Below are 15530 nucleotides of genomic sequence, written 5' to 3' on the forward strand. Positions count from 1 at the left end.
AAACAGAATTGAGTTCCTCCAACGCAATCTCTTTTGAGTTCATACTTTTTGTCTAAGATCAGACAAGGCTACCAGACTTTGAACAATATTCATTGCAAAAGAACAATTTAATTAGATGAATAATGAGTCTACAAAATTGAGTCCGTGCCCCTGCGCTGTGTGCACGTGCTCTCTCTCTCTCAGACAAATAACATCTTTGAAAAAAAAAAGGTAAATTTGGGAAACGGTAAAGTGGAAGTAGCGAGATTCTTTGGAAGCCTACTGAAGTAACTATCTTAGCCCTTACCACAGCAGTACTAAGCAGCTGGTACCTACTGAGATGGTTAGGGGCCTAGTGGGCATTGAATATCACAAGGGAAGCACTAGCAGAAATGGACAGGAAGTGTGAGGGCAGGAGGGGGGAGGGACGCTGCAAAGGAAAGGGAGGAGTCAAGAATGGAGCTTTGGTTTCAGGTCTTGCCATTTAACAATTTGGAGCCACAGGAGGTGGAGCCGTTTTGAAGGGAAATAATTCAGCGTAGGGTATACTGAGTTTGAGGTGTTTAAACAGCGGGACAATTCAAATAAAGATGACCATCAGGCGACTGGATATAATGGTCTCAGAGCTCAGAAATGAGGTCAGAGCTACAGAAATAGCCGAGGAATCAAAGATTAAACAAACAAAACTGAGGCCCATTGTTTGAAGTAGGGTGGGGGCCGGGGGGGGGGGAAGACAAGAAAAAAATAGTAAAAAATGAGATAATCTGTAAATAACTCGGCTACAAAAAAGCTAATGCCCGAACTAAATGATTAGCGAGAACCAAGCTTATGCTGAAATTATTTTTATAAGAAGCAAAATAAAACAGAATACACCTTAAAATACACATTTAAGACGCGGTGCTCTGAGCTAAGCTTGAGGGTCCACCTGAAACTCAGCCTTGCGGCCGGATGGAGCACCTGAAGCCACGCCCCTGGCCACGCCCCCCACTTGGCGGCCGCCACAGCCTAGTTGAACCAGGCGACCATCTTGAGAGAAGCTGGTCTTCTCCAGTGGGGAATTCGCGTTTGCGTTTGAGGCTTTGACGCCGTCGTAAGTAACGTGTCCAGCTCTGTGCTTACCCCCCCTTAAGCATCTCCAGGAGTAGGAAGCTACATAAATATTATCAAGTTGGCAGCCAAACCTGAGGCACTTGTACCCAGGAGGCTCACTGGGTGTGGTGAACTGGGAGCTGCCATTACTCCTGTGCTCAGTCGAGGAAGCTGAGACCAAAGCGCTTCTGCCTGTCCCTTTGCCGGTCAATGGGCGACAGGGGCATCAAGCCGGGCAGGCCCAGTGGCTTGGCTGACGTCCACGGCTGGCCTGCGGTCGGCTTGTTCGTACATCCCTACAGGTGGGAAGGGCCCAGCTCGTTTGTTTCTCCCTTCTCGGTGGTCTTAGCCCAACGCTGCCTGTGTTCAGCGTGTGAAAATGTTGTTTCTTGCCCAGTTTCCGAGTTACTCATGGACGGAGCGTAATTCTTGCTCTAGTTTCTCAGTCCTGGCAAGCACACCCTGGTGTTTGACTCAAGCATAGGGTGAACGGTGGTGCCCTTTGCTGAGATGCGACAGACTTCACAAGGAATAAGTTTGGGAGGGGAAAGCAGGGGTTCAGTTTGGGATATATTAATTTTGAGATGTCTGTGAGAAATCCAAGTGGAGATTTCGGCAGGCTGCTGGAGGTTTGGAAGGGAAACTCTTTATCTTTCCCTAAATATTATTGAGCTTCAAGGATCTGTAGGTATGTGGGAAATTGTGGTAATGATTCTTGTGGCCTTTTATTCAATATTCAAGCAGTTTACCACCATTCCAGTCACAAAATTTTTGTTCTTGGATGTACCAATATTTGCAGCTGGTCACACCAGATTCATATAGTTTCATCACAGTTTCATCATCAGCCAATTCAGACTTTTTCACATTTCCATTGTGATTATTTTCCTTAGACCCATGGGTTTTTATATAGTGTTAAATTCCCAAATGTGTATTTTTGTAGTTACCTTTTTCTTACTGATTTCTAGCTGAACTGCACTGTAGTCAGAAAATATACTCTTAAGATTTCAATTCTTATAAGCTTATTAAAAACAGTTGTGTGGTTCAATATATAACTTTTGATAAATGTTGCAATTGAAAAGAATGTACATTCTGCAAACATTGAGTATAGTGTTCTATAAATGTTAATTAAGATTAATTTGTTAATCGAGTTGTTAAAATCTTCTGTATCCTTTTGGACTTTTTTGTCTGCTTATTATATCATTTATTGAGTGAAGTATGCTAAATCTCCCACCATGATTGTGGATTTGTCTGTTTCTTCTGTAGAAGCCGTGTGATTGGGTGCCTATAAATTGAAAATTATTTTTTAAGTCATTTTGCATCATTATGAAATGTCCTTCTTTGTTTTTACTAATGCTTTTTGCCTCAAGCAAAAAGCAAGGTCCTTTGATCTGCTGGTAACTAATGAGGTAGTTTGTGTCATTTGGCTTCACAGTCTTTTTGCCTTGTAACTTATAATGCCCTCCTACCATGAGTTGACTTACTCTGCTTCTGACTTTGACTTGAAGACATCCTTTGAAGCAGAGCCTTGAGATGGATTTGCATGTGCTGACTTACTCTCTTGGACAACTTCCACCACCATGAGAATATACTCAGGCCAACCTGGTTGAGCCACACATGGAGTGGAGCCAGGTCACCCCAGTCATACTAGCTGAGGCCAGTCTAGATCAGCAGAGTATGAGCAGTAAATGCTTATTGTTACATGTGACTCAGGTTTCATCTTTGATTGGTATACGGCATTGTCCTGGTAATGGGCACTAATTTTTCCATTCTTTTACCTTCTGTAACAACAAACCAAATTCTTATAAAGAGCATATTGTTGGGCTTTGTTATTTTAATCCATGTAGACAATTTTTAATGTTTTTAAACTTGGAACATTTAGACTGTTTATATTTAAAGGAATTACTGGTATATTTAAGTTGAAATTTGATTAACTACTTGCTATTTGTTCTCCTGTGTTCCCTTTTCACTTTTTTCTTGCTTTCTTTTTGATTGGATAATATTTATGATTTCATTTTATTTTCTTTGTTGGCTTATTACATACATACACCTTTTCCCAGAGGTTACTTTGTGGTGTACAGTATACGTCTTTAACTTATCAGAGTCTATTTTCAAGTAATATTATACCACTTCATATGAGAACTGAGTAACACTACACTTTCATTTTCCTGCTCCTGGCCTTTGAACTATTGTTGTCATACCTTTTATTTCTATAATTGTTATAGGCTGCAGTATTCATTGTTACTGTTTTTGCTTCAGTCAATTATCTTCTGAAATAATTTTATAAATAAGAAAAACATTGTTTTATATCCACCCATATATTTAATATTTCTGGTGCACCTCATTTCTTTATGTAAATGTGCATTTCCACCTGGTACCTTTTTCCTTCATATTGAATAATCTTAACATTTCTTGTAGTGTAAGTCAGCTGGTGATTAATTCTTCTAGTTTTGAATATCTGAAAGGTCTTTATTTCACTTTCATTTAAAAAAAATTTTTTTAAGATTTTATTTATTGGGGCACCTGTGTGGCTCAGTTGATTGAGCATCTGCTTAATCTGCCTTGCTTGTATGCTTGCTCTCTCTCTCAAATAAATAAATAAAACCAATTTTTTATTTGAGAAAGTGAGTGAGAGAGAGAGAGAAAACACGAGCAGGGGGAGGGGCAGAGAGGGAGAGGGAGAAGCAGACTCCCTGCTGAGCAAGGAGACTGACTTCAGACTCAATCCCCAGACTCTGGGGTAATGACCTGAGCCGAAGGCAGATGCTAACTGACTGAGCCACCCAGGCTTCCCTCTACCAAACATTTAGAGAAGACTTAATACCTATTCTTCTCAAACTATTCCAAAAAATAGAAGAGAAAGGAAAACTCCCAAATTCATTCGGTGAGTCCAGCATGACCCTGATACCAAAACCAGATACAGACACCAGTAAAAAAGAAAACTATAGGCCATATCCCTGATGAACTTTCATTTTTTAGGACAGTTTATGGTGAGCTTAACATGTTTTGTTCAGTTCTTTAAAGATGTTGCTCCACTGTCTTTTGGCTTGTATTATTTTCAACAAATTATTTTTGTTGAAAAAAATGTCAAGAAGTCATCTTTGTTCCTCTACATGTAATATGCCTTTCCTCTGTGGCTGGTGGTGAGATTTTTCTCTTTACTAGTGTTTTTAAGCATCTTGATTATGATGTGTCTTGTAGTTTGCTGTATGTGCCTTTTCCTTGGGGTTTGTTGTGCTTTTTGGGTCTGTAGGTTTATAGTTTTCATCATATTTGGAAACATTTTGGCCATTAATTTTTCAAATATTGTGTTTATCCCTTTCTCTCTCTCCCTCTTTTAGGGACTCCAGGCATGTTTATATTAGACTGCTTATAGTTGTTCTGCAGCTCACAGTTGATCTCTTCATTTAAAAAAAAAATTCTCAAATTCCCTAATCCTTTCTTTTGTAGTGTCTAATCTGGTATTAATCCTTGCAGCGTATTTTTCATCTCAGACATTATGTCTTTCATCTCTAAAAGTTCAGTTTACATCTTTTAAAAAAAAATACCTTCCATGTCTCTCCTTAACATGCTTATTTTCTTCTACTGTCTTCAACATATTGAATACAGTTGTAAAAATGTTTGGTGTCCTTCCCTACTAATTCTATCATCTGAGACGTTTCTGAGCTGTTGATTGATAGTTTTTTCCTCCATATGGGTGCACTCTCTTACTTTTTTATGGTCCTGGTAATTTTTGATTGGATGCTAGGCATTGAGAATTTTGTTTTGTTGGCTACTTCTTGTATTTTTTTTTTTAATTCTGATCTTTGTTTCAGAACAGAGCCAAGTTATTTGGAAACATTTTGACTAATTTGAAACTCATTTTTAAGCATTGTTTGGCCAGGCTATAGTCCTTAGTAACCTTTAATGTAGGCCTAATTTTTTCCCCACTATTGAAGCAATACCCTTCTGAGTATGCTTTCTAGTGCCTCATGTATTATAAGGTTTCTCTGCTCTCTAGGAAACACCAACTATTCCCAGCCTTTTATGAGCTCTAAAGATTGTATAACCACCTCATTTTATGTGATTCTTTTTCTAGCATCTGGTAATTCCTTCACAAGCATGTAACGATTATTATTCAATTGGAGACTCGGGAAGACACAGAGGGAGGTATTTTTCCTTCCCCAAACTTCCATTTCTGTCTGCTCAGTTCAGAGATACTGCCAGGATCCACCTACATTCTCAATCCCAGGGCTTCATCCTGGAAACAATCCAGATTGCATTTACAATACTCACTTCCTTTGTTTCTTCTCTTTCAAGGATTGCTATCCTTCACTGCCTGTTGCCCACTGTATGAAAACTTTTCTTTCATATTTTCCCCAGTTTTTTAGTCACTTAAGCTGGGAAGGTTACTCCAGTCCCTGTTACTCCCATTTTTTGCCAGAAGTGTACATTGAGACTATGCACTCTGAACTACAACACTGCCTTTCACAGAAAAACAGAGTGGAGCACTACAGAAAGTTTTTAGGGGCAGAGACTGTTGCCTGGGATCAGGCCCTTTAAGACTTCTTGTTTGTTTATTTTTAAATAATTTGGGTTCTTGGTTATCCTTTTTTTTTTTTTTTTTGCCCCTAATTCCATACATTATCTGGAAGTGTCCTATCACAATAGGATGAGAAAATTCGGTAGTGGCACTAGACATAGCTCAGTATCTTCCTTTCTCTCTCTTTCTTTCTTTCTCTCTCCTGCTTGCTTGCTTCCTTCCTTCCCTAGTAAGAAAAAACCCTGTCAGTGAAATGTCATGTTCAACTTCTGTAAGTGTCCTTAGAGTAAGGGGAACATCCTTCTTAGTTCTTCTTCCTTTCTCCTGGTTGGAATTTAGAATGATAGATGTAGCTCGAAGAGCCATTTTGGACCCTGAGAAGGAAGCCCTGTGCTGCAGTGGAACAGCAAGATGGAAGATGTCTGGGTTCTTAATGACATTGTGAAGCCACATACCACATTTTTTTAAAGATTTTATTTATTTATTTGACAGAGAGATAGAGCAGGAACACAAGCAGGGGGAGTGGGAGAGGGAGAAGCAGGCTTCCCACCGAGCAGGGAGCCTGATGCAGGGCTTGATCCCAGGACCCTGGGATCATGACCCAAGCCAAAGGCAGATGCTTAAAGACTGAGACACCCAGGCGCCCCCATACCACATTTTTGAAATATTTTTGTTAGCAAAAGAAAAAACAAACTTGTCTTTTTTCAGCCATTGCTATTTTGAAAATTTCATCATTTATTTATTTATTTATTTTAGAGATTTTATTTATTTATTTGACAGAGAGAGAGAGACAGCAAGAGAGGGAACACAAGCAGGGGGAGTAGGAAAGGGAGAAGCAGGCTTCCTGCTGAGCAGGGTGCCCAATGCGGGGCTCGATCCCAGGACCCTGAGACCATGACCTGAGCCAAAGGCTGTCGCCCAACCGACTGAGCCACCCAGGCGCCCCGAAAATTCCATCATTTAAATTGAGGCTAACCCTAACTAATTCCAGATGGGAGAGGAATGAAAGGGATGGGGCAGGCAGCTATATATCTGAGTCACTTATTAGTCAATGATTATATTTTTCACATATCTCACCCATGCCTCTTAAGATCTCAAGTTATTTCAAGAGCATATTACGGTTGAAAAAACACATTTGTATCATTTCTATAGTATGTATATATTATCTAATTAGATGCTCTCAGCATTTATTAGTTGTCTAGGGCAGAGAATATGGTCCCACTTTAGAAGTAAGAAAACTAAACCTCGAATGGTGCATGACTGCAGTAAATACTAAACAAGTTAGTGGAAAAGGTAGGGTGACGCTCTACTCATCTTCACCGAATCCAGTGCATTATCCTAGATTATAACTTTTAAAGTCTATCTTTTTTTAATGGAATTTTCTGTAGAACAGTGAGGTAGGAAACATTTGAAGGAGTATTAGATCCTAATCATTTTATTTTTCTTTTCAGCAAGAGGGTGAACCATGCCTAAGGCCAACAGGATAGAGCCTGGGAGCCAGAGGAGAAGAAATCTGAAAAGGCATAGTCCATGGATCCTATGCGGCTGCAACCGACAATGCTATATCACCCTCATTACTGGTTGCTACAACTGCGAGTGGCAAATCAAGCAGGAGAAAAAGTCTAGACCTGGACCCTGCTGCTGCTCTTGGGTACAGAGAGATGGGAAGGAGTTGGACCATACTTTCTCAGATGTGGGGAACATGGGCTGGTCCCTGCCCCTGTGAGGGTTTATTAGATTCTCCAGGACTGGGCATGGTAGGGCTCTAGTTCTTTGATGAAAAGCCTGCTGCAGTTCTGGAGCCAAAGTTAACCTTACAGAAACACATGCTTGATTTCTACATCTTCTTTCACTTTTATTCTTTACTTCTCTCTCTTTTTTTTTAAATATCTCTTTTATGTCATTCATTTACTCATTGATTTACTTTTGCTCTTATTCATTTAGTGAGTCTTGTGAAGTGAAGTTTAGGTATAATTAGATGTTTTTGACTTGGATTACATTAATGCCTGAATCTTTAATTCTCTCTTCATTGTGAGTTTCCCAAAGGAGCTATGTTTATGAGAAAAATAACAGCAAGTGGGAAACAAGGTATTCCTTTATTATTGGTCAGGCTAATGCCTGATTTTCCCTAATGAGAAACTTTAGTTAGGCTAAGTGGTAACATGTGGCCTAACCTTATTGACGGCCTCCTACTTTAAACTCTCAGCTATATGTGGGGATCCTCTGGTGAGCCATTTGATACAAGAGACCAAATGATGAGCACACTGAAGCAATAAGAGGAGGGCCATATCCTGTACCTTCATGTACTTATAAATACAGTCCAACCAGGGTCTGAGATTCTGACCAGTTGGATCACTAGTTTCTTATGCCTAAGATGGGGAACACAAGGAAAGGGGTAGAAATGGGAAGCTTGCCTAGATTAGGAGAAGTATTCTTCTGTCTCCTATATCTTACCTTCCTATATATTCTACTAGCTTATAGTTTATAAGGACTAGTCTATATACTAGTGACTGGGAATAACAGAAATGCCTTAGATATGGTTGCTTCTCTCAAACAATTTGTAGTCTACTGGTGGAAGAGATGAGCATAATACAGTCTCAAAATACTGAGGGTATTTGTGTGTATATGTGTATATGCATACATGCCTCCATGTGCCAAGGGAGGGGCTGAAAACAACTTCATATAGAAAGTGAAAGGTGCTTAAGCATCGGGTAAGTAAGGATTAGGGGATGGCAGAAGAAACTGTATTGGAGGAGTCAAGGAGCATTGGTATAAGGTTTATCTTCGGTGGGACAGAGGATAAAAACGGAGAAGGGAAACGAAGCTAGAGAGGGAGATGGGACCGGTGTTGTTTGGTTTTAAGAATTTGCTCTCTGCCATGTAGGGGATAAAGAGTCCTGGAAGAGTTCAAGCTGTTGTTGCCTGATAGATGTTTTGGAATGATTATTTGATCATGTGGAGGATGCATTGGAAGGTACAAAACAGGGAGGGAGGTGTCTTTGCCTTCAAAGAGAATGTGATAGTAGTATTTAAGGTAAGAGATGTTGGTGGCCTGGATTAGAGTAGTGATGGTAAAGATGGAGAAGAATGAATTGATTCAACAGATAATTATTAGGGATGAGGCAGTAAATTACATGAGAGTTACTATGTAGTGAGGGAAGGAAAAGGAAGGCTTCGTGGGCAGGATGACATTTGAGGCAGTGTGGTATTATGGAAAAATCCCTGAACTAGAGCCTGGGAGAATGTTTGGGTACTATTTCCCACTCTGCCCTTGGGCTGGCTATGTGAGATCTCTGAGTCTCTCTATAGCTAGGAAATTTAACTAGATAATTCCTAAGGTTCCTAGATAATTCTCAAGGCCCCATTTCTGCTCAGGGGAAGAAGTATAGCATATAGCATAAGAACTAAGATCTTGTGTTTTGGGAAAAGACTGCCTGGATTCAATTTATGGCTTTACCACTGACTATCTCCAAATTATAGCTTTACCACTGTGTTACCTTAGGCAAGTTACTTAACATCTGGTGCTTTAGATTCCTCATTAGAATAATGGAGATGGTAATAGTAGTACCCACCAATAGGATTTGTTGTGGGGATGGAAGAGGTAATATGTGGAAGACCCTTAGAATTGGGCTTGTCACAAAAGTAGCCCCCATTAAACTCTTCATGGAGTCACTGACTTGTGGAAGTGATCTTTCACATACAGAAATATTGGTATAAGGAATTGTGGGTAGAGGGAATGAGGTGGTCAGAAGTCAAGGGATAGAGGAAGCACAGTGGTGTGTTTAGGAAAAACAAATTTCCACTGTTGAATTAGGGGCATATAAAGCAATGGCAAGTAGTAGGGTTGGAAAGGAGTATTTTGATCAAATTATGAAGCATCTTTGTGTCAAGCTAAAGTATTTGAACTTTCTCTCATAAACAGTGGGGAACCTTTGAAAATGATTGAGCAAGAATGCCAACAATGAGAATCAAAATGAGGAAATGGATTTATTCAACAAAAACAAGTTAGTGGGACACTTAACTATGTGCCACAGTGAATAAGACAACTAAAGCCTCAGCCCTCCTGCAGTTTACAATCTAGTGAGACGAGATAGTTAATAGACGATAAATGAAGAAAGATAATTTCAGATCGTGATAAGAGCTTTGAAGATAATAAACAGGAAAATGTGTTAGAACCTGGGATGGGAGAGTGGTTGGAGAAGACCTCTTTGAAAAAGTGTCATGTGAACTGTCTCCTAAATGGAGAGGTAGAGTCAGCCATGTGTATATCTGGGGGCAAAAGTATTCCAGGCAGAGGAACCAGACAGTACAAAGATTTTGAGGTGGAAACAAATTCGGTTATATTCTAGAAACAGAAAGAAGGCCAGTGTGGCTGGAGTTCAGAAATGGAGTGTGTAGAATGGGATGAGGTCACGGATGGACAGGTGTTGATCATGGAGGACCTCATTGCCATGGCAGGCGGTCTGATGGTATGTTACTACCATAAGAAGCTCTGGCAGGGTTTTGAGCAGGGTAATGACATAATCTGATACATTTTTAAAAGTCCACATAAGATTTAGTAGAGTATGAGCATAAGATCTGAGTCAAAGATCCTGTGCTCTTCATCCTCCTACACTCAGAAAGTACATTTTGATAGCTGTAATGTCTCTCATCTTTTTGGAATACAGTTTCTACATTTTCCATTTTGTTTCTTTATTTTTGCTTTTCACGATAATGCCATAATTTAGACAGGGCAGGGATTATTCTTTCCAGTGTTAAATGATTAAATGCAGGGTCCCAAAGAGGCAGAATTCTTATTCGGGTGATACAGAAGTGTTAAGATTATAACTCAGGTAACAACCCAAACCTAACGTTCCTGGGAAGGATTTGGCAACCTCTGGCATGACTGGTTTGTGATGTGACTTTCAGTAAACGGGGTTGCCTTCAAGGCTGTTTGAACACCTCCTCTGTAAAGATATCCTCCATCCTGGCTTTAGGCTCAGAGATCTGGGTAGTGTCCCTGACACTTCTTGGCTGTGTGAACTTGAGTCAATTACTTTACCTCTCTGAGCAAAGTTCTTTTGCAAAGTAAGGTTAACGATACCTAGCTTATATGGCCATATTGAAAAATAAATGAAAGTAGTTTGTGAAATTTCTAGCATCGTAGTGGCACAAGGTAGCTACTCAAAAAAAAAAAAAAAAAGGCTTTATTCAGGTGCCTGGGTGGCTCAGTCATTAAGCGTCTGCCTTCGGCTCAGGTCATGATCCCAGGGTCCTGGGATCGAGCCCCGCATCGGGCTCCCTGCTCTGCAGGAAACCTGCTTCTCCCTCCCCCCCTCCCCCTGCTTGTGTTCCCTCTCTTGCTGTGTCTCTCTCTGTCAAATAAAGAAAATCTTAAAAAAAAAAAAAAGCTTTATTCCCAAACCTGTCCCCCATCTCCCAAATTTGGGTAGGTCAGTGACTAAATGAACCATTGAGTGATGATTGAATGAATTACTCAACGAATGAGTCAGCAAACAAACGTTTGGTAGATGGAGAGGTGAACGAATCCAACAGATGACTGTTAAGAGCCAGCTGCATTTAAGGAACTGTGCTAGATACTGGCAGGAGGGAGGTGTGTAACTGAAGTTCCGTTTCCTCAGAGAAGAAACTGTCTCACAAACAGATAAACATGTAATTGCATTTAAGTGTAATAAATGTTATAAATAGGCTTATACAAAATTCCCTAGGGGTAAAGAGACTACAGTGGTCCCTCCAGCCTCTGGAGGGTAATGCATGCAATTGCAACTCGGCACAACTTTGACAAGTATATACAGATACTGCTGAGGTGCCGTGGATACATGGAACTAATTTATACTTCTTTCTTTCTCTTCCCAGAGAGAGCAGTTATTTTATCCATTTCTAATTTTTTCATTTTTATTGTCTGTGGTTTTGCTGTTCGTGTGGATAGAAACTTCAAATGAATACTTTGGCTTTGACTGGTGAGTTTCACATTTTGTATTTTCATTTATATAGTGGCTCTTTGGTTTGCGGGCCATCTTAGGCTGAAAAGATATGGTTGCATAAGAGGGAGGGTCACAAAATTGGTCCTTCCACAGTGGGTGGATGAGAGGCCTGACTCTGGCGTGGAGGAAGGATCTTGGCACCCTCACCTATGAGGCTTACCTTCCACGTTTAGACTGAATCTGGCTCATTGGGAAGCTATTCAAATAACTCCCTGAAACCTTGTTCCTCAGTCTTTTTGTCTGGGCTACTGATGTCTACATTAGTTGGTCTTCATGTTCTCTGTCCACGAACCCTCATGTCTCTGCCTCACCTCCGTCCTCTGCCTCTTCCTGCTGTCCCCAGGGAGCTTCCTAGTACTCTGAACACAGGTGGGGGTCCTTCTCGGCATCCTTTCATGGCCAGACTCTTGAACCTGGACTGCTCCCACCAATTCCAGTTTCTCTGGCCTGATGGTTGCAAATCTTACCCATTATTTGATATTTGGGGGAGAAAGGGGTATGTTTGCATATGAGGCTTTTTAAAAAAAATGGAATACAGTTGTTTTACTTTTATAGAAGTAAAATGTATTTTGTTTTAAGAGTCGGGGAGGGGAGAAGGAGAGAAAAAATCATAAGCAGGCTCCACACACACACAGCATGGGACTCGATCTCATGACCCTGAGCCAAAATCAAGATTTGGACATTTAACCAACTGAGCCACCCAAGCACCCCTGTTTGTTATTTTAAATATAAGAAGTTGGAAAATATAAAAATTTGCTTTGTCTATTCTTGAGTGACTATCACTTGTTGGTATATTTCCCAGCCTTTTTTTCTACGCTTGTTTTTATATTATTGCACTCATACCATACATATATATAATTTTGTTTTTCCTTTACACTTAATAACATTTTGACAAGTTATTAAAAACTGAACATCATTTTAAATGGTTTCAAAATATTTCAGACATGAGGGTACTGTAATATACTTAACCACTTTTTATTGTTATGTATTATGTTTCCAAATTTTTGTTTTATGAAATAAGAATGCAGAGAAAGCTTTGTATTCTGACTTAGGTCTTAGAATGACCTATTGAGTTATTGAGTCAAGAAGAATAAATATTTGTAATGTTCGTTATGCCTGTTGCTGAAGTACTTTCTCAAAAGACTGTAGTGATTTTCATTCATGACAGAGGTATATGAGAGTTTCTATTTTTTTTTTTTAGCGAAAGAGAGAGCATGTGCGCATGTTTACCCAAGTGGGGATGGGGGAGGGGCAAAGGGAGAGGGAAGGAGAGAGAATCTTAAGCAGGCTCGACGCCCATTGCAGAGCCGATTTTGGGCTCAATCTTACCACCCTGAGATCATGACCTGAGCCGAGATTAAGAGTTGGATGCTCAATCAACTGAGCCACCTGGGCACTGTGAGAGTTTCTATTTTAACCTGTCACTGACAGCATTAACCATTCTTATTTTGAATAATTTTTATTAATTTTCTAGATAGAATTTGTTTTGTTTTAATCATTGATTAAGTGTTAAAACTTGTTTAATTCAATTTTCTTTTTAGTTTTCTTCTTTGCCCCTTATCTTATGGTATTTTTAGTGAGTTTTCTCATCAGTTTATATGCAGTCTTTATGGATCAGTTCTAAGTTTTATTACAAAGCACTTGAAATACAAAAATATTTCATTTCTTATATTTAGAAAATTTCCCCCAATTTTAAAAAAGTTTTTATTGAGATATAATTGACATACAACATTGTATTAGTTTCAGGTGTACAACATAATAATTTGATGTTGTCTGTATTGCAAAATGATCACCATAATAAATTTAATTAACATTCATCACCACTCATTGTTACAAATTCCTTTTTTTTTTTTTGTGATGGCAACTTTTAAGATCTATTCTCTTAGCAACTTTAGAAATATATCAATTACAGTCACTATGCTTTACATTACATCCCCAGGACTGACTGACTTTATAACTGGAAGTTTGTACCTTTTTTTCCGCCTTCACCCATTGTACTCACCCACCCCTCACTCCCTGCTCCTGGAAACCACCAATCTGTTTTCTGTACCTATGAGTTCAGTTTTAGTTTTGTTTTTTTTTAAGATTTCCTCTAAGTGAGAACAGACGGTATTTGTCTTTCTCCCTCTGGCTTATTCACTCAGTATAATGCCCTCACAGCCCGTCCATGTTGTCACATATGGCAGGATTTCTTCTTTTTATGGCTAGATAATATTCCTTTGTGTGTGTGCGCGCACGCGCGCGCGTGTGTGTATACATATATGTATAATGTTGCATGTCTCTTAAACCTCAATTTAAAAACAAAGTGTTGGGGCACTTTGTTTTTAAATTGAGGTTTAATTGACATGCAACATTATATTAGTTTAGTTGTACAACGTAATTGTTTCATATTTGTATATATTGCAAAATAATCATCACGTAAGTCTAGTTAACATCCATCACCAGGGATGCTTGGGTGCCTCAGTCGTTAAGCGTCTGCCTTCGGCTCAGGTCATGATCCCAGGGTTCTGGGATTGAGCCCCGCATTGGCCTCCCTGCTCAGCGGAGAGCCTGCTTCTCCCTCTCCTTCTGTTGCTCCCCCTGCTGTTCTCTCTCTCTCTCTCTCTCTCTCTCTCTGTCAAATAAATAAATAAAATGTTAAAAAAAAAGTCCATCACCATACATAGTTGCAATTTTTTTTCTTATGATGAGAACTTTTAAGATTTACTCTCTTAGCAACTTTCAAATATACAATACAATATTATTAATTATAGTTGCCATGCTGTACATTATATCCCCATGATGTGTTTATTTTTTAACTGGAAGTTTGTACCTTTTGACTCCCTTCACCCGTTTTGCCTACCTACCACCCCTTGCCTCTGGCAACCACCAGTCTCTTCTTTGTATCTGTGAGCTTGATTTTTGTTTTGTTTTCTCTTGTTCTTTAGGATTCCACATATATGTGAGATTATGTGGTATCTGTCTTTCTCTGACTTATTTCATTTAGCATAATACTCTGAGGGTCCATCCATGTTGTTGCACATAGCAAGATTTCATTCCTTTTTATGGCTGAATAATATTCCATTGTGTATATATACCATAGTTTTCTTTATTGATCCATCGATGTACATTTAGATCGTTTCTGTATTTTGGCTATTATGAGTAATGCTGCACTGAAGATGGGGGTGCATATATCTTCTTGAGTTGGTGTTTTTATTTTCTTTGGATAAATACCCCAAAGTAGAATTGGTAGGTCACATGGTTGTTCCATTTTTAATTTTTTGAGGAACCTCCGTACTGTTTTCCAGAGTGGCTGCCCCAGTTTGCATTCCCACCAACAGTGCACAGAGGTTCCCTTTTCTCCACATCCTCATCAACATTTGTTATTTCTTGGCTTTTGATGATAGCCATTCTAATAGGTGTCAGGTGATATCTCATTGTGGTTTTGATTTGCATTTGCCTGATGATTAGTGATACTGAGTACCTTTTCATGTACCTGTTGGCCTGAATGTCTTCTCTGGAAAAATGTCTGCTCAGATCCTCTGCCCATTTTTTTTCTTCCTTTTTCCTTTTTAAATTTTTTTATTGTTATGTTAATCACCATACATTACATCATTAGTTTTTGATGTAGTGTTCCATGATTCATTGTTTGTGCATAACACCCAGTGCTCCATGCAGAACGTGCCCTCTTTAATACCCATCACCAGGCTAATCCATCCCCCCACCCCCCTCCCCTCTAGAACCCTCAGTTTGTTTTTCAGAGTCCATAGTCTTTCATGGTTCGTCTCCCCCTCCGATTCCCCCCCCCTTCATTCTTCCCCTCCTGCTATCTTCTTTTTTTTTTTCTTAACATATAATGTATTATTTGTTTCAGAGGTACAGGTCTGTGATTCAACAGTCTTGCACAGTTCACAGCGCTCACCATAGCACATACCCTCCCCAATGTCTATCACCCAGCCACCCCATCCCTCCCACCCCCC

The 15530-nt window shown here is 39.6% G+C and overlaps 1 protein-coding gene across 5 annotated transcripts in view; it reads left to right on the forward strand.

Moving 5' to 3' along the window:
- Positions 1 to 982: 982 nt before the first annotated feature.
- The window catches only part of GDPD4 (glycerophosphodiester phosphodiesterase domain containing 4), a 144827-nt gene continuing 130279 nt past the window's right edge, over positions 983 to 15530 (forward strand). For 4 of the 5 annotated variants that reach the window (XR_003517535.1, XR_003517537.1, XR_003517538.1 and 1 more), the window contains exons 1-3: positions 983 to 1069; positions 7039 to 7238; positions 11444 to 11547. Coding sequence is in view for 1 of the 5 variants with exons in the window: in XM_027580376.2 (XP_027436177.2) it covers positions 7053 to 7238; positions 11444 to 11547 (290 nt within the window). In the remaining 4 variants the exon portion in view is untranslated. Of the gene's footprint in view, positions 1070 to 5147; positions 5215 to 7038; positions 7239 to 11443; positions 11548 to 15530 lie in introns of those variants that run through there. The other variant, XR_003517536.1, reaches the window with a different exon arrangement.

This window comes from Zalophus californianus, chromosome 11 (genome assembly GCF_009762305.2).
Source record: "Zalophus californianus isolate mZalCal1 chromosome 11, mZalCal1.pri.v2, whole genome shotgun sequence".
Lineage (NCBI taxonomy): Eukaryota > Metazoa > Chordata > Mammalia > Carnivora > Otariidae > Zalophus > Zalophus californianus.